Source organism: Xiphophorus couchianus, chromosome 5 (assembly GCF_001444195.1).
Source record: "Xiphophorus couchianus chromosome 5, X_couchianus-1.0, whole genome shotgun sequence".
Lineage (NCBI taxonomy): Eukaryota > Metazoa > Chordata > Actinopteri > Cyprinodontiformes > Poeciliidae > Xiphophorus > Xiphophorus couchianus.
This window is the reverse complement of record NC_040232.1, coordinates 33,059,767-33,078,594: the sequence shown is the minus strand read 5'-3', so window position 1 is coordinate 33,078,594 and position 18,828 is coordinate 33,059,767. Positions and strand designations below refer to the sequence as shown.

At 37.0% G+C, this 18,828-nt stretch overlaps 4 protein-coding genes across 8 annotated transcripts; 3 read left to right on the top strand and 1 right to left on the bottom strand.

The window, feature by feature from the left end:
- The first annotated feature begins 441 nt into the window (after positions 1 to 441).
- LOC114145483 (erythroblast NAD(P)(+)--arginine ADP-ribosyltransferase-like) lies at positions 442 to 1,637 on the top strand. The gene is made up of 2 exons (XM_028019084.1): positions 442 to 528; positions 627 to 1,637. The coding sequence occupies exon 2, from the start codon at positions 834 to 836 to the stop codon at positions 1,383 to 1,385; it is 552 nt and encodes a 183-aa protein (XP_027874885.1). The 5' UTR covers positions 442 to 528; positions 627 to 833; the 3' UTR covers positions 1,386 to 1,637.
- A 2,484-nt stretch (positions 1,638 to 4,121) lies between these two features.
- Positions 4,122 to 9,910, top strand: LOC114145481 (erythroblast NAD(P)(+)--arginine ADP-ribosyltransferase-like). Of its 5 annotated transcripts, none has more exons than XM_028019081.1 (3): positions 4,122 to 4,271; positions 5,165 to 5,259; positions 8,008 to 9,910. In XM_028019081.1, exons 2-3 carry the CDS (start codon positions 5,182 to 5,184, stop codon positions 8,716 to 8,718), a joined length of 789 nt encoding a protein of 262 aa, XP_027874882.1. In that variant the 5' UTR covers positions 4,122 to 4,271; positions 5,165 to 5,181; the 3' UTR covers positions 8,719 to 9,910. The 5 variants fall into 5 exon arrangements, with proteins under 5 accessions (XP_027874882.1, XP_027874881.1, XP_027874880.1 ...); XM_028019080.1 differs by lacking the exon at positions 8,008 to 9,910 and adding an exon at positions 5,364 to 6,871; XM_028019079.1 differs by lacking the exon at positions 8,008 to 9,910 and adding an exon at positions 5,364 to 6,871 and having other exon boundaries at positions 5,165 to 5,265.
- Positions 9,911 to 10,512: 602 nt separating this feature from the next.
- LOC114145480 (ecto-ADP-ribosyltransferase 5-like) lies at positions 10,513 to 11,806 on the top strand. The gene is made up of 3 exons (XM_028019075.1): positions 10,513 to 10,584; positions 10,769 to 10,853; positions 10,962 to 11,806. The coding sequence occupies exons 1-3, from the start codon at positions 10,553 to 10,555 to the stop codon at positions 11,697 to 11,699; spliced, it is 855 nt and encodes a 284-aa protein (XP_027874876.1). The 5' UTR covers positions 10,513 to 10,552; the 3' UTR covers positions 11,700 to 11,806.
- Positions 11,807 to 13,429: 1,623 nt separating this feature from the next.
- tppp2 (tubulin polymerization-promoting protein family member 2) lies at positions 13,430 to 18,276 on the bottom strand. The gene is made up of 4 exons (XM_028019311.1): positions 18,089 to 18,276; positions 15,533 to 15,724; positions 15,013 to 15,166; positions 13,430 to 14,072 (listed from the first exon to the last, which is right to left on the bottom strand). Exons 2-4 carry the CDS (start codon positions 15,721 to 15,723, stop codon positions 13,881 to 13,883), a joined length of 537 nt encoding a protein of 178 aa, XP_027875112.1. The 5' UTR covers position 15,724; positions 18,089 to 18,276; the 3' UTR covers positions 13,430 to 13,880.
- Positions 18,277 to 18,828: the final 552 nt, after the last annotated feature.

Genomic DNA, 18,828 nt, shown 5'->3' with positions numbered 1-18,828 from the left:
CTCATAGAGTCAGCTGTCTCTTTTCCTGCCAGAAAAAAAAATGCTTGAGTGAAAATAAACAAATACAAATCTGCAATGGGTATGAACTTAGGATTCAACTGTATTGGTTTTAATTTATCTTGCAAATAAGTGTACAATAATCTCTTTTCAGGATTGCTAAACTGTGGTGAAACACCTTCAGTGGTGCTTGTATCACAGTGTAAAAACTATCATAGATGATCATGATAAGGAAACAAGTTGGAGCATTAATAATTTGACTTTTCTTTTCTTAAAACCTTAAAAGAGCAACCTTAAAATGATGAACACTATAAGATAAAATGTTGCCATGTCAGTCTGCTTGTTTATTTTATGTTAGACCCTTAGATCGTGCATTCAAATGACATATATGGGAATAGTAAATAAACAATGATAGGAAATGAAAAATCTGCATTTACTGTGACTCTGCGGGACAAAATGCTGAAGGTGGAAACAATGACAATGTGGATGTTCCTGCTTGTGCTGTTTGGAGAGTCTGTCTCAACTGCAAAGGTAATTTAAAATGAGACAAACAGGAGATTTGTGAGTTTTTTGATTCAGACATAAAGGTAAAGAAAATGTTAAACATCTGTCTTGTTGTCTTCTGGCAGATTTACAGATCCCAGACTGATACTCCACTCCCATTGGACATGGCTGAAAACTCTGTCGATGACATGTACGAAGGCTGCGAGAACAAGATGGCGACCAAAGTAATGACAGAACTTTTGGCTAGAGAGAAAAAGATGACCAAAAATTTTAGGCTGGCTTGGGACGAAGCGGCGACAGAGTAGAATAAGAAATGGAAGCCCAAGCCTGGGATGAAAAAATCCCAAGTTCTGGAGAAAGAACAAAACATGGCCGTCTATGCTTACACTCTGGACAAACCAGAAATATTCACTGAATTCAACAATGCATTGCGAACGCAGAGGGCTCAGTACACGAGCACGTTTCAGTATCACTCACTGCACTTCTTCCTGACGGGCGCTCTCAGAGCTCTCAACGCTCGTAAGCCAAACACAGAAAGATGCCTTACCGGTTACCGGAGGGTCAACAGAAAATTCGAGCTGGGCGTTCTTGGCAAAGAAATCCGCTTTGGTGCTTTCACCTCGAGCTCGATGGGAAAGTATCCCCGCAAAGAAAAATTTGGCTACGAGACCTGTTTCGAGATTTACACCTGCTTAGGAGCAGACGTCTCACTGTACTCCAAGTTTGGAGAATCAGAGGGAGAAGTCCTGGTTCCTCCATATGAAATCTTTAAAGTTACAGAAATAAAGCAGAGATCTGAGAACGAGGAGCTTCCATGTAACGTTGTGTTGACACTGAACAGCACAGAAAAGGTTCTGTCCAACCTAAACTGCACATTTCATTGATAATTGATCCAAATAAATCCTTAAAAATTATTTCCAATTTTAGTGACACATAAGAGCAGATTCGATTTATTTTGACATGTATTTCTGTTTAATTACTACTGTATTATATATAAAAAAAAACATTTTTAAATTCGGATAAAAGCTAATACATGCAAAGTTTCACCATCATAAACATGAAGACCATTTAATGAAATCAGGTCAAACATAGCTTTGGATTTATTTTTGCTTTTAACTGATGTTTAAAAATGTAAACATGTATATAAAAGACATAAAAACTTAGAGACACACAATCAAAGTAAAAGGAAAAAGTATAAATGTAAGTCCAGATATGACAGGAATTGAACCAGCAGTCATCATCAGTCAACAGTTGTTACTAAAACCAATAAAATATACAGAATACAGACAAACAGAAATCAGCCCATTGTAGTCCTACATCTGGTCCATTTTGATCAACATTTAATCTGATAAAACACTCTTTGCAAAATGTTGGTTGGAATTATTTATCAAACACATTCATGAGGATTTATGAATTGAAACACAAATAAAAGTGCTATAAAGGAGGAGTAGAAAACCTCATTAAGAAGATAGACTTTGCAGCTTAATTTGTGACATTTTTGTAAGTTTTCATTATTTTGTAACCTAATAATCAGTAACAATAGATGAATAAATAACAATTATCATATTCACAGATTTACTTAAAATGACAGAAATTCAAATTCCAACATACCCGCCACTTGTCAGGATGGCACAGCATTTAAATCTAAACTTTGAATTATTTCCGATTCTTCTCCAGAAGATCACATTTTTATTCTTACTGTTTTGTTTTTACAGTGGGAGGTTACCAAATAAACACTTGATGACACTGTCGTTCCATGATATCTTAGGCTTCTTAACCAGGTGTGTCAAGAAGTCCATAAAAAGGCCTTAAAAGACAATAATCCTAGATTTTTTGTTTGTTTGGTTTTTTCCAGATATCTAATGTACTTATTATTACTTTTATTTTTATGTTTCCTATCCACACAGTTTGATTCAGGATGCTGCTTATGACTAATGATTTCACTGTGAAGAAACCCCAGTTTTAATATAAAAACTATTTCAATAAAGTTAATACGGTGTAAACACACTCGTAATAGGTAAATACATGTGTAAAAGAAAGATCGTCTGTCTTTGATAAATGCTTCGTTAATGATTGACCATCTTAGTGAAAGTGAGCATTATCACAGTTGTTTCATGCCTGTATGTGAACAATGCTAACAAAAATGGGATATTTGGGAAGGTGTTAGTAAATTAAAATGTGTTGTTACCTCAATTATTGCCGCAGTGAATATGTGTAACCTGTTAGCAGTTGGTACGCAAGTTGTAAAAATGTGGCAGTGTAAAAAAAAAAAGAAGAGAAAAGATATTCTTTCCAATGGATGCTTAATTGTTATCCTCGACACACCAGTTTTGCTTTGAATCATATTTAGGAAGAAGACTTTAGCGGTCTCTGCAGAATCACAGGTGTACGGTACATTTCTCAAATGCAGCATGAAACACCAGATTAGATGCACAGTGACAAACATTACGGCTTCCCGTTTGTGGTCAGAAACTTTTCTCCTCTTTAGTTAATGTCACGCACAAGGAGGTGGTGTACACCACAAAAGCAGCATAAAATACTTACGACACTTGTGGCTCAACAACTTGAGTAGTTGACAAATCCAACTTTAACGATTGCACAACCAATTGTGTATTTGGAAACTTCATATATATCCTTCTATCCCCTTGTTTGCACCTACTTCCTACCTACCAACTTAGACTTTTTTTTATCCTTTTCCAATAATTCCTCACCTACTCCATCGTTATACCCAACCCTACCTCTTTTAACCTACATTCCCTTTTCAATCATCCTCATACTTTATCCCAACCTATTTTTTCCTCCGTTCCTCCGATCGGCTGTTAAAAGATTGACAAGCATACACCGTTTGAACTTCCCTCTAGTGGTCATGCACCTTCAACCTCTTGAGAAGACATCTGTTGAGGCTTTCAGTAACCAGCCTACGTACCACGAACGTTTAAGCTGGACGTCTGTCCCCACAGACGGGGCTTTGTCCACCAGTGAAGCACAATGAATTTTAACACGAGCACTCTAGTGGCTCTTGCCAATTGAACTTTCCTCTGAAATATACGGATTTGGTTTGCTTCCGACCAAACGGCTGGATTTTAACGAACATGTTAACATGCTTCCAGCTTCCTAACAGATTATTGGTCTCTTACATGGAGCTGTATGGTAAATCACTAGTAATGCATGTGCTATAACTTCAACAATGTAACTAGTTAAAATCCAACAGTAACAATTCAGGCCTAATGGTTGAAAAGCAGCAGTGACATCCGTTGAGTGTGGCACTGGAACATGTCGGCTCTGGCCAATGTGCAGGTATAGCTCTGAATTAGAGTTAGAGACAGACGGGGACTTTGACGTGCATGACTTCGACACGTTGCAGTCAATGACATAGTTAGGAGGTCAAGCAATGAGTTAAAATTAGCATCTAGTAAGAAGCCACAATCTCCAAACGTTTCAACCTGCCAGTTAAGGATCGTGATATTGAAATTTGCAAAGGGAAAACTACGTGATATTGTTCCTCTACTGACAAGAGACTTCTATGTTTGGTATTGTGTGGAAATCATCAGCTTGAGAACTCCTCCTTCTTTTTTCTGTATAAAACCCTAAATGATACCGAGAGAAGAGAATTTCTTGAGTTTAGTCCTTCAAAACTTTTGAATTTTGTACGTTTCCTTATTTTTGATCACTTTTTAACATTCTTTTTTAAGTTTTAATTTGTGTTTTGGCAAAAACACATTTTTTTTCAGGGGGCCTTCATCCATACAGAAGCATTTTCTACATCTCAGGTACAGATATTTTTGTTGGTTTCTTCAAATGTGTTGCATTAAATACCAGAATAATAAAATGTTTTTTTAAAGGAAGGATATTAGGAAATATGGTGTTAAAACTGATGGATCAAAAATATGATGAAAAGTTGTAACCCAATAGAAAAAGTCTTGTACCAGTTTGGTAAATTGAAGTAGAGGAGAAATTTTAACATAATTAGATAGCATAATTCTTGAAAATATTGTTTAAGATGTTTGTGTCTGTTCATACCTGCTCTTTGTTATTTTTTAACTTATAAACCTATTAAGATTTCCTAATGCAAATCTTTATGGTACTATGAATCTATGGGTACATTATCCTCTGACCCCTTAGCTATCAGCTACAGCCAGCCACCATCACCTTTTGAAAATTTTAAACAAAAAGTGCAACCCTCAGCCACTGTTCAAAAATAAGTAAAGTGAACTGTAGATTTTAAAATTCATACTCTATCCATAAACAAAAACCGTGGCATGGTCTTTGACAGTTCTTCTTAATATGATCAAAAACAAAAAGAAGAGCTTTTTTCCAGCCAAAAAGCATTAGTTAACTGAGGTCCTACATTCAAACAAAGGACTTTTTGAAAGTAAGTCATATTTTTTGCTTGGATTATTATAACTCTTTATATGCTGGTCTTAACAGAATCTTAGTTCAGATATGGGAAGCTCATCTATAGAAAGAAGATGGAGGATTAGCTACAGCAGAGCAACTTCACAGAGTTTTGGAGGAGCTTGAAAACAGTTTCAGGTCACAAACCAAAGTCCCAGGCTCCAGCTATTTCTGCTCTTTTTTTATTTCTTACTAAGACTGACTGATACATAGAGAAATCTTTAACATGTTGTTAAACAAAAAGCTCTTTTTTTGTCATGCTTTCTAGTTGTCTGCTGACACAAGATGGCAATGCTAGCAGTTTCGACAGTGGTTCTGTTATCATTCGGATGTTGCATTGGAGCTCCGGCACCACAAAAGAAGGTTAGGGTGCATTATTTTGGGGAATGTTTTAATAAGTGCAAATGCACATATGGATAGAATAAATATTAATAATGAGTAACATGTTTCCTTTGTTTTCTGTTTAGATTTGCTCATTCCCACTGGATTTAGCTCCAAACTCTGTTGACGACATGTACAACGGCTGCGAAAATCAGATGGAAAGAAAAGTGGCCAGTTTGCTAAATACAGAGAAAAGGGGTGAATTTAGAGATGCTTGGCGTGTAGCACAAAAATACTACAACAATAAATGGGCAACCACCAGCTCAAGGCTGAAGAAAGAGCAAATCATGGCTATTCATGCTTACACCCTGGAAAAACCACCACTATACGTTGAGTTCAATAAGGCAGTCCGAACACAAAAATCTGGGTACAAAACCAAATTTCAATATCATGCACTACACTTCTACCTCACCATGGCCCTACGCTCCCTTAAGCACAATGCACCACAGTGTGTCAAGACTTATCGGAGAACCAACTGCAAATTTGAAACAGATATCAACAGAGAGATTCGCTTCGGTGGCTTTACCTCCAGCTCAGAGGGTGGTTATCCTTCTCCTCATTTTGGTGACCAATCATGTTTTGAGATTACCACCTGCTTTGGAGCACGCATCTCAAAGTTCTCTATGTTTGAATCGGAAAACGAGGTCCTGATCCCTCCGTATGAGGTTTTTAAGGTAACAGACATACAGAAAAGATCTGGGAAGAATTTCCTTCCCTGCCAGGTTGTCTACAAACTGAAGAGCACAAACAACCCACGTTCCAGTTTAAACTGTGCTCTCACCAAGTCAGGTTTGTGATGAAATGTCCCAATACATACAAGCAGCATTGTGCCGAATTTTAGTTTTTCACACTTATGTCTGATATGATAACAAAGGACTATTGTTTCAAACATAAAAGTAAATACTCACCTTTACAGGCCTTTTTATGTAAAACTTTAAATTAGGAAACAGTTTTCAGTGTAAAACTAATTTTATACAAGGGACATAAAATATTTGAAGAGCACATTCATTTGTGTTACAATCATAAACTTCCCACTTCTTTCAGTTTAGATATGAAAAGTAATACACAAAATACACAGTCAGCCTAGATTTCACTGCATTTTCAGAGGAACATGTTTTATGCACTAGCACCATCTGCTGGTATAAACATGAGTAACAAATAAAAAAAAGTATATATTTTTTTAAGGTCAATGAAAATGATTTACCAGCCCAGCAGAGAGAATGCAGATACACATGTCTGCATTCTTATTTTTATAGATGTGTCTGTTTCATTTCCTTTGCAGGTTTATGCATACAAACAGTGTTTTAACACAGCGCATTAAGCAGGAGCACTTGATAGATCAGATCAAGTGGGTGAAAACCACAGAGCAAGCAGGTTTCCGCTTATGTGTACTTCTATGCATCGAGTTTTATTTTCTGTTTCTAAAAGGGGCTGAATATTTCCCCTTTGGTATATTATTTCCTATACGTGCGTGTGTAAAGACAGGATGTGACTAACTGTGAAGCATATTAAGGTTTATGTACAACTTCATTTTGGGGCTCTGCTTCTCTGACTCCCAGAGTCAGACGCTTTAAATAAAACATTTAAAGACAAAGATCGATCTTTATCATTTCTTAGCAGTTTTCTGTCAGCCTTCACCAATACAGATGGACTTTATACATCTCAGGTACGGATACTTTTTTGCTTGTCTCTTCAAATTTGTTGCATTAAATACCAGAAAAATGAAACGTGTTGTTTTTTTAAGGAGGGACATTAGAAAATATGGTGTTAAAACTGATGGATCAAAAATATGACAAGTTGTAACCCAACAGAAAAGTCTTGATACTAAGATTACCAATATAAATTCAAAGTAGAGGAGAAATTTTAACACTGATTACACTTATTATAATTCTTGATAATGTTGCTTAAGATACCTGCTCTTTTTATTACTTAAGAACTTACTAATATTTCCTAACATATGTTTATATTACTATGAAGCTATGGGTACATTATCCTCTGATCCCTTAGCTATCATCTACAGCCAGATACCATCAGCTTCTCAACATTTTAAACAAAAGGTGCAACCCTGAGCCACTGTTCAAAAATGAGTAAATAGAACTGTAGATTTTAAAATTCATATTTGCATCTACTGAAAAAGAAAGATGAACTGTCTCTGACAGTTCCTCTTTTTTGACAAACCAATCAAAGACAAAGTGAAGAAGAGCTTTTTCCAGCTAAGAAGCGTTAGTAAACTGTACATTCAAACAAAGGACTTTTTGAAAGTAAGTCATATCTTTTGCTTGGATTATTATAACTCTATGTATACTGGTCTTAACAGAACCTTAGTTCAGATATGGGAAGATCATCTACATAAAGAAGATGGAGGATTAGTTACAGCAGAGCAACATCACAGAGTTTCGGACAAGCTTGAAAACAGTTTCAGGTCACAAACCAAAGTCCCAGGCTCCAGCTATTTCTGCTCGATTGGGAATTGGAACAGGAGCATCACAGGATTTTTTTTTCATAGAGTGACTGACTCACTGAGAAATCTTTAACATGCTGTTAAACAAAAGGTTTCTTTTTGTCTTGATGGCAATAATAATTGGGACACTGGTCCTGATATCAATTAAATATTGCATTGGGGCTCCGGCACCACAAAAGAAGGTACGGGTGTTTTAATAAGTGCAAATGCACATATGGATAGAATAAATATTAATAATGAGTAACATGTTTCCTTTGTTTTCTGTTTAGATTTGCTCATTCCCACTGGATTTAGCTCCAAACTCTGTTGACGACATGTACAACGGCTGCGAAGATGAAATGGGAAAAAGAGTGGCCAGTTTGCTAAATACGGAGAAAAAGGGTGAATTTAGAGAGGCTTGGCGTGCAGCACAAAAATGCTACAGCAATAATTGGGCAACCACCACCTCAAGGCTGAAGAAAGAACAAATCATGGCTATTCATGCTTATACCTTGGGAATGCCGCCAATATACGATAAGTTCAATAAGGCAGTCCGAACACAAAAATCTGGGTACAAAACCAAATTTCAATATCATGCACTACACTTCTACCTCACCATGGCCCTACGCTCCCTTAAGCACAATGCACCACAATGTGTCAAGACTTATCGGAGAACCAACTGCAAATTTGAAACCGAGATCAACAGAGAGATTCGCTTCGGTGGCTTTACCTCCAGCTCAGAGGGTGGTTATCCTTCTCCTCATTTTGGCGACCAATCATGTTTTGAGATTACCACCTGCTTTGGAGCAGACATCTCAACGTTCTCTATGTTTGAATGGGAAAACGAGGTCCTGATCCCTCCGTATGAGGTTTTTAAGGTAACAGACATACAGAAAAGATCTGGGAAGAATTTCCTTCCATGCCAGGTTGTCTACAAACTGAAGAGCACAAGAAAAACACGTTCCAGTTTAAACTGTGCTCTCACCAAGTCAGGTTTGTGATGAAATGTTCCCCCCAAAAAGCAGCATTGTGCAAAGTTAGACATAAGTCAGGTATAGTCTGCCCAATTTTAGTTTTATAAGTAATTACCGTAAATATAATCATAAGAAACATACAAGACTGAATAATTCACATTAGGAAACAGTTTCAAAAGTAAAACAAATTTTATAAAAGGGACATCAAATATTTGTTAGTCTTACAATTATTAACTTTATGTTCACTTTCCTTTTCTAATTCAAAGTAATCCTAAACCCATGCGGCTGTGCTTTTCTTTGTCACTACCCATAAAGGCAGACTGAGATTTGTTTTATGGAAGTCCAAACATGCACAAAATAAAGAAGTCATATAATTATTACTTAAATTGTTTGCAACATATATTAATTGCTAACCTTGACTGAACAATTTCACAATTAATTATAAAAAAAATAATGTTTTGATTAAATTCCTGATATTTAATTAATTGTTGATACATTAATTTATACAATTCTGCTTCCATGTTATCAATGACATTCATAAATAATCTAATAATAATAATGATTTCTGTATTTATTACATTTTGGCACTTATAAACTCAATATATTGCTGAAAGCAGATCATTCCTCCCCACTGTCACTTCCTGCTTGCTCAAGATACTAACCTGACTGCTCTAAGCAAATAGTTGTTTCTGTTTGAGAGAAAAAATATTAACAACTGCCATAAAATAATAATCTGTATTTGAATATTTTAAACTGCAATTTCATTTGAACTTTACTGAATGTGTAACTGAATCTGAATCTGACTGAATTGTATTGGACAAGTAGGATGTGATAATGAATACATTTGACTATTTTATATTAGATATTTATTGTGAAATGGTTCTATATACATGTACTGAACTGAACCAACAATCTAAAAAAAGACAAAAGAAAATATTTCATAGCTGGTATTAATTTTTCTCTACTACTGTTATATTTCCTGTTTGACTATTCTGTTTGAATAAATCTCACAAGAATGCATGCTCTTTTCTGGATGTGTTTGTTTTATAATTGAATCATGTTCTGGTTTTTAATATGTAAACGCTTCTGGTTATATCTGTATGCTGAATGCAAATTTATTTCAAATGTCTTGGTTGAGATCATACTACGATGACTTGTCATTATTTTAAGATTTGTCATATTTTGCCATAATAAAGTTAAATTGGTTGGAATAAACTTATTGAGTTGCATCAAACAGTGAATAACTTAACATTTATAATGTGGGATACCAAGCAAAAGAAGTCCAGGTTGCATTAAGACTTCATGATCAGTCAGAAATACATGCGTTTAAAGCAAACAAACCTCATCAAAGTTAGCTAACATTTTAGAAACGGATCACTAACTTCATTATATTATGACGGTTTTGATTGTAATTCTCCTCTTAACAAAAGACATTGCCTTGCATAATAACAGCTGAAATTTTTAAACTGTTGTAAGTGAAATCGCTGGACAAAGAAAATCAGTAATAAAGACACGCAAAGGTAAAATGCAGCCAACATTACTGCACTGATATTAAGTAAAAAAAGAAAAAATGGAATAAGTTAAATATGAATTCAAAGATTACAAATATTTTTTATACCTTGTACTGAAAATGATTTAATAAACTAAGCTTGTTAAAATATTATTAATTTACACATAGTCAAAAACTTTATTTACACAATCTAACTATGCATCAGTTACATCATCTTTCTAATAATCTCAACTATTTTCCTATTCACTGCAGTTAAAGGCCAGAGTCTTTAAAAGAGCACTAAGGCTGATTAAGATGATTTGCAGCTGGTACCAAACATGCAGAATGGCTGCCTTCACTAAAGGAGTGTAGATGTGCAACTTAGCAAAGAAAAGTCTGAAAAAGTTACTTTTTTTGTTGTAAAAAAAAATAACCACTGGAACTGGTGCTGTTAAGTGAGGTGGTAGCCGTTTAAGCACTTTTTTTTTTTTTTTAAGTGTAAAAAATGAGGCATTTGTTTACAAATTAGTCAAACTTTATGTAATTTAACCATTTTGAGAACCTGTAAGTGAAAACTGTCTTCCACAGTAACAACGACTCCTTTTATATGGCAAAGATGGCGGTTTGGTTAGCAGTGCTGCTAACGTTGGGAGCCTTGACTGAAACGGCAAAGGTAAGCAAAAAAATGTCCTCTTGGTGAAAGTTATCAAAACACACATCTCAATGGGTTATCAGATTTTTGAAGAAAAACCTCTTCATGAACATTTGTCACTACTGGCAGAGCTTGTTTTACCTGGACATGGCTCTGGACTCCGTGGACGACGCGTACGCTGGCTGCGAAGACGACATGGAGCGTAAAGTGAGGACCGACTTTCTCCCGAGTGAGAAAAACCAAGACACAAATTTCTCCTTGGCCTGGAGCGAAGCAGAGAAACACTACAACGAGAAATGGAGACCCAAGCGCGGGAAGCCCCCCTCCAGGACCCTGGCAAAAGAGGAGATCATGGCCGTTTATGTTTACACGACGGACAAACCCGAAGTCTACCCGGAGTTCAACGACGCCGTGAGAACTCAGAAGGTGACGTACAAAACCGCGTTCAGGTACCACGCGCTGCACTTCTTCCTCACAAGAGCCCTGAAGAGACTCGGCGCGCGCAGAGGCGCCCTACAAAGATGGCTGACTGGCTATCGAAGGGTCGACGGCTACTTCAGCCAAGATGTCCTCAACCAGCAGATTCGCTTCGGCTCTTTTACCTCCAGCTCGCTGCTCGGCTATCGGCGTCCGCACAGGTTTGGTGACAAAACGTGCTTTGAGATTTCCACCCGTTTGGGAGCAGACGTCTCATTGTACTCCAAGTTTGGGGAGTCGGAAGCAGAAGTTTTGATCCCACCGTATGAGGTATTTAAAGTGACGCAGATTAAGAGGAGATCTGAACAGGAGAGCCTGCCGTGCGACGTGGTGTTTAAACTGGAGAGCACGCAGAAAGCTTTGTCCAACCTAAACTGTGCTCTACTTTGACTGGAGCCATGTTGCGATTCAAAACCGGATGTAAATGTTTTTTGGGTTTTTTTAAAGAAAGTTTGGGAAGTAAACTGTTGAAATAAATTTTCACAATTCAACGTCAACCTGCATTCGAAGGCTTTTTTTTCTTTTGGGAAACAGTCAAACTTCACTCTGCACCAAATAAAAATGTAAAACTTTAATGCTCTGGGTCTAAGTGGGGTTGTTTTTTGTTTTTTTTTCTTTTTTACATGACCTAAAAATTGTAATCCTATTGAGAAACTTATATTTATCAATTTACCTGTACAAATCACTGGAACCAGCTTTCTATTAAGTTATTTTCACTCTCAAAACTATTTCCAGATTCAATTTATTAACTCAATAAGTAACATTTAGTCAAAACTACTCAATCTGTCTGATTCTGAAAAGAGAAAAGGTGCAAATGAAAAGAGAAAAGGTGCAAATGACAGGTGCATTTTTAGACCTAACACAGTAAAACCTTCACAACTATAAACACTGGTTACAACTTTATCTTTTTCAAAAAGGTATTTAACTTTTTAACATTTTAGTGCAAAATTTGCAACAATACTACTTGTATTTCTGCTTGTCAAAAGAGATGGAAGGTGCATGACATTTTGCATTCACAGTCCACAGCAGTGGTTCCCAAAGTGTGGGGCGCAGGAAGCGGTATGGATGAATGAAAATAAAGTTACACAAAAGTGTTTCACTGTAAACATGGTTTGTAGTTTTGTTGCAACCTGAAGGGTGAAATAAACTTCAGTGGAGTTTGAAAACAAAATATGTGTATAGGTTTATGTCTGGTTGAACGATGTGTGTGCTCAGTTGATTTTTTTTTTTTTTTTTTTCTTTTCTGGGGGGGATTTTATTGTAATCCATAGGGGGGCCCAGAAAATCTTTGGGAACCACTGGTCTATATGACCCGTCTACTTCCTGGCCTGTTTTTGCAAGCCAGAGTAGGGCCAAAATCGATTTTTTTAAATATGAGAATTAAGTTGTATTTTATGAGGACTTTACACCAAACTGCATTCAAATGAAGAGTACTGAATATTTTTTGAATTTTATAGTTGATATCTGTTTTAAGAATAAGGAAATAATCTTCCGGCGCATCAGATTATGAGACGTAGCAATTATTTAAATGACTGTTTCAAAATAAGAACCACGGACTTCCTGGTCTGGTCATGTCAGATCTTATCTCTGTCAAAGCTTTTCTTTTTTTTCTCCCTCTCTCATTAAAACAACTTTTTTTTCATAATTTTAAGACCTTCTTCTGGCAATATTGTATCTCTGTTCTGCCAAAAGTACAGGTATTCTTGTAATATTAATTTATTCTTGTAATGTGACTTTGTTTTAGTCTTAGCCTAACTCTAAAACTCCATTGTGCTTTAAAAACCTGTCTTCACCGTCACAAACCTCTCCATTTCTCCTTTGGAGGTAAATGTTTCAAAACATCCATCAGTCTGTACTGAAAGTAAGGTTGCATTTTTCCACATTTTGGAATTAGATACATCACTGCAATAAAAGATTAATTCATTATAGGTTATTTGGAGATCTTCACCAGGGAATTCAACGGATTTAAAGGGGACTTTAATGGTTCGTCATCCACATTAGGAAAATTCACTTCATCTATTCATTTTATTTCAGAAGTTAAAAAACAAAAAAAAGCTTCAAATGATTAAAAATACAGCAAGGACAGCAATTTTAAAGGAATAAAACACATCAAGACTCTGTAAGTTGCCATGACTTCATCTGTAAAGTTTAATGCAGTTAGTTTTCTTTTTCATGTCAGTGCAACGTGAAAGACAATGTCATTTATTATTTTGCTATTGTCATAATGGGAATATAAACGGTAGCAAATAAAAAGTGGCTCTCAGTAGTATAGCTTCTCGAAACTAACAATTCATTGACACTGAGTCAATACAGCTTAAGTAAAACAGCACAATGTCTCAAAGCCTTTACAGTGGAGACTGCAACTATAGTGAGGCACAACTAAAGTAAAGCAGAACTGCTCTAGAAAGCAAGCATTCTTCCTTTGGTTCCTGCTAAATAACAGTCAGCAATATACATTATGATATCTTTAGATGTCGTGCACCATGAAATTGCTGTTTTAGCTCATTTTATTGTTCTCAAAACTGCCCAGTGCATTGGTTATGTAATTTTTTGTTTGTTTGTTTTACTTGATTATGGATTTTTAACTTTTTCCTCATAAGTGCCACTACCCTTGTAGGCGGACACATATCCACTGGTGTCTGGAATATCCTCTCGCCCGGACTTTCCTTTCCCTTTGCCCGAGTCGTCGAAGCGCTCCTTGTGTGAGCCGGTGTACTTGGCCGAGTCAGTCAGTCTGTCCACTGCTGCTGCTTTTGCAACTTTCTAAAAGCACAAATAAACAAAAACAGAAAACAGTCAGCCTAGAGTTTGCTGCACTGTTAAAGGAATATGTTATGCACTAGTTAAGCACTTTGAAATGCCTTGCTGCTGAAATGTGCTATATAAATAAAATTTGATTGATTGATTGATAGTGCCATCTGCTGGTATAAAAAATGAGTCACGGCTTGAAGCTAAGCCAACTATTTCTTGTCGTAAATAACCTTGTGGCTAAGGTTATGCCTCATAACAATGCAAGGTGTAAAAACCATTAGTAAAAATCAATAAAGCTGCAGCATCCAAAACCCAGAAGGAACAAATGAAAAAGCAAGTTTTCTGCCAGAAACTCAGTTCCACAAGTGGAAAAATCTGACTTCCCTCCCGAAACAAAATTAGTGTCAAATGTTTTCGCTGGTTTGTGCAGCAAAATTTAGTTTGTGCCGGTATCATTTTAAATATTAAATGTTTCCAGGGGTCATGAAAGGTCAACCGGTCCCCCACACCTTCTTCAAATCAGACAAAATTGGTGTCAATCAACTGGACCACGTTTGTGCTGGTTTGTGCAGCAAAACATTTCATTTTTGCTGCTTTTGTTTTGAAGATGTTGATAAAAGTTTAAAGGTCAAAAGGTCACCAGCCGCCCAACGTTACCCAAATCTAGCAACATTAGCGTCGAACATTTGTGCTACGTTTGTGAGGGTGTGGGCAGCAAAAATGTTCATTTTATCTTGATCTTAATAATTGATATTAATAAAAAAATAAATCCTCCTTGGAGGTCATCAGAGGTCAACTGAAAATGTGCAAAATCAAACAAAATGGGTGTCAATCAACTCAGCTACGTTTGTGCTGAGAAGCAGTTCTGTTGAATCTAACAGAACTGGTTTGACACCAGTTAGGTTTTATTAAGGTGGGGGCGCCAACTTCACTCGGGGTCCAAATTACTTACAGTGACTCCGGCGTTGGCCGGATCCTTCCCAGCAATGAGACCGTAGATCTGCTGAACGGCCTCCTCTTTGCCTTTCCCTTTGAACCGCTTTGGAGCCAGCTCCGTCAGGGCCTGGTTGAACTGCTCAAACGTGATGACACGAGCGGACTTTGCCCTACGAAAACACACAGCGTTGCCAGCTGTTTTTGTTTTTTAAGTGACAAAATTAGACATGTCACATCATGGTTCTGTGTGAAAATGACGATAATTTATACTGAGATATACAGTATTTTGGTATATAAAAATGGTAGCTATGAAATAAATTATGCTTCAGAGACATCTTTGAACAAAGTTAAACCAAACGGTGCGCTGTACATTTTCATGTGACTATGTGAAATAGTTATTCCAATATTCTGAAAAAGAAAAACAGGCATGAATAACCACCAAATATGAAACAGACACTCCTGTTCTGTACTGCTGAGACATTTTGCTCACTTATAAATACACATATATTTCAATTTGATCCTCGCTTCGGTCTTACTTGACTTTGCTGAAAACTATATCGACATCCGTAGTGGTGACGTTCTTGCCGTCTATAATGTGACAGTCTTTGCACATCTTGGCAAAGTTCTTCCCATTCATCTCCTTCCCGGTTGCTTTGGTGTCTCCATGGACCGCAAACTTCTGGAAGGACGTCTCCACTTCTGCCATAGACACCGTGCCCTCGGCCATGCTGAGACAGATGCACAGGTATTTACTACTGAAAATAATGGCTTTAAATAATGACAGCAAAATGGTGATCACATCCTCTGAACACTTTGACAAGAATAACAAAAAGTTAAAATTATTATTTTTTTGATGCCATCACATGTGAAACAACAACAAAAAACAGTTGGATAGAGATATAGCAAACATGTCTAAGATGTGTGAGAAACTTTTCACAGGTAAAGTTTTCCCTCCTGTTTCACATGTGCATCACACGTTTTTCACATCTTACCCATTTCGCTGTGGTTGTATTCAATGGTTATTTATGCCACATTTCATGTAACTGCACAATATTAGTTCCAGATGTGAAATGAGTTATGTCTGAAATATTTTTGCTGTAATATTTGTCGACTGTGCTTTTTGGCTGTCAAAGGTCAAATGTCTCACATGTCACCCCGTACAAAGTCAATTCCACATGTGAAAGAGTTTCCCACATGTTTCACATCTGAACATTTTTCACATTAGATTATTTTCTATGCTATACATTTTGCACTTTCCACACGTGAAACATCTTCCCTCATGTAGCTACAAATTGCAACATAAAAACACTTTAATAACGCAAATGCATTAGATCTCTCAGTATCAGCTTTACTTGGTTTTTTTTTTACATATGAAGTGGTGCTGATAATTACCACATGTGTTCAGCTGGATAACTACTGACGATTAAACAAAGTGGTTACTGTATAAAAGCGTGTTTTTGTACTAAGTTACCAAGTACAGATCAAATATTGAAAGCTGTGTATTGAACAATAATCAGAATCTAATACTCAAATCTTCATGATATGATTACAATGACAAAAAAATCTGCCCAAAAGGTTGTACTGGGGAGAATGTTCAAAAATCACTTTTTTCATGTGCAAGACGTGTGTCTTACTTTTTTGTTTTTTACATATCTCCTAATAGTTTTAGCATTAAATGTAACACAAAAATCCCAAAGGGGGCTGCTTTAAAAAAGACAAATGATAAAATTTCATATCATAATTAAAGTTATAAGGCGTCCATTAGTTAATTGTCTGCTTGCTTGCCAGAAAAATGAATGCCTTCTTTTTCCTTTCCCATTAATGCAGGCACACACACACACACACACACACACACACCCCTATTTTCTGCTGCTTTCACTGAGGCTTTCTTGCCAATCTCCTCCTGAGTTTCCCAAACACATCAATTCCCAATAGTTACATAATTGTTGCAGATGATTTGCTTTTGCTCTCAGTTTAAAAGGCTTAGATTGTTTCCATATTTCTAGATAAACTTAAACTAAAGCGTGTCTAGTTATCCACAGGGTTGCAGTGAGGTATCCCTAATCAGGACATGTGGAGCCGACTCTGATATTTATGACAGTGGGTCAAAGTGCAACGCCATTAAAAAGAGTCTCTGTTGTATTTGCTGAATGACAGATGCCTGTCAGATAGGCGTTTTCAGATTGAGGACATTTGCAAACATGGTATTCAGTGTCACTGCTATGCAAATGTCACCCAGCCCTATCTCTGAACCAAACCTAATTCTATGCTTCCACTTTCATCCCCCTTACTGATTGTCTTCTTGAAATAAAGCACTGGTTCACCCTTAATTTTCTTATCCTTGAATCATCATTTGGACCTCCTTCACATTGCTGCACCCAATGTGTATATATATATATATATATATATATATATATATATATACACACACACATACATAGGCACACATTAATACACAGCGCTATCATCCATCATTATGTAAGTGCTACAGCAGCTGCACTCAAGCCAATTTAATTCAATCAAGTCAGTTTCCAAATGGCTTCTCTGCTCCTCAATCCACAGTGATTGAACGAAACTGTTCAGAGCTTCAATTCTTCTTCTCCGTTACAGCTAAGTCTGCATGTACAATAAAATGGTGCAACAGCTGCTGTTGGTATGAAATAAAACCATGATCCTAAAGCGAACTGTGAAGCGGATCGTTCAACTAAATATAAGCTGATCAATGTGAATCAACAGTAAAAGACATTTTCAACTCAGCAGGAAATATATGAAGTAATATTTCACATAACCCTATATCTCGCCTCAAAACTTTCCATTGGTTTGCAGGTGAACAAAAGCACCCACAAATACAAACATCATGATAAGCACCGCTTAGAAATGTGACATTTTCGTGATGTTTTTGATTCTCCTTTAAACCAGAAACACGTGACTGAAAATAAACAGCCACTATTTCCCAGCACCACTCCACACATCGACAGTAACGAGACCTACAACAACGAGCGTCGCAGCGCTTAAAACCATCCCATCCACTGCCTTTCATCGCAACCCTTTGCCACAGCGGTGGCGCCTGAAACGCGGCACATAAAACGTACCTGCTGTCGTAAACGCAGTGATGATGCGACGTCAATATTTAGCTGCTTCACCTTCTGCTTTCCTCTTCGTCCTCTGGCTCTCCTCCTTCCTGCCACTCCCAGATTTTTGTTTCCCCGGAGGGATGAGGCACAGAGAAAGAGGCTTAGAGGGGAGAAAGTACCGACCGGCACAGTGAATGACGTCATGGGTGCTCTCCCCCCCCCTCCTGGTGTCTGTTCACCCTCACCAGCTTCCTCCTTCATTGAAAAGACTGACTTTGTCAGAGGCATTGAAAGCATCCCAGATCCCAATGCTTACACGTAGCCCTCGAGTTGCCATGACAATAATACTGTACATCTATGTGGACCTACAGTACAAATTTATTCTTAAGGTCATGCAGACTTTGGAGGACATAATGAGGTTTCCAGCCTTTGATACATTCTCCTACTACTCTTCAGTTTTGGATTATTTGCTGCAGCTTTTAACTCCATGTTTTCTCTGTTTTTCCTCTTCATAGAGGCTACATTAAAAAAAAAAAAAAGACTAAATAGTTATGGAAAAATAATACAACTTTTTGGTGTTACATAGCCGATACATCCTGATAGGACAGCCGTCAGGACGAGAGCTATCTTGATAGCCAGTAAGCTCCTTAAAATGGCATGTTTTAAATGTATTTTTAACAAACAAATACTCGCAATTTCTATTTTTGTTCCCTTTTTTCCATCATTGTTTATTAGATGGGGGTTTTTTTTCGGTTTTG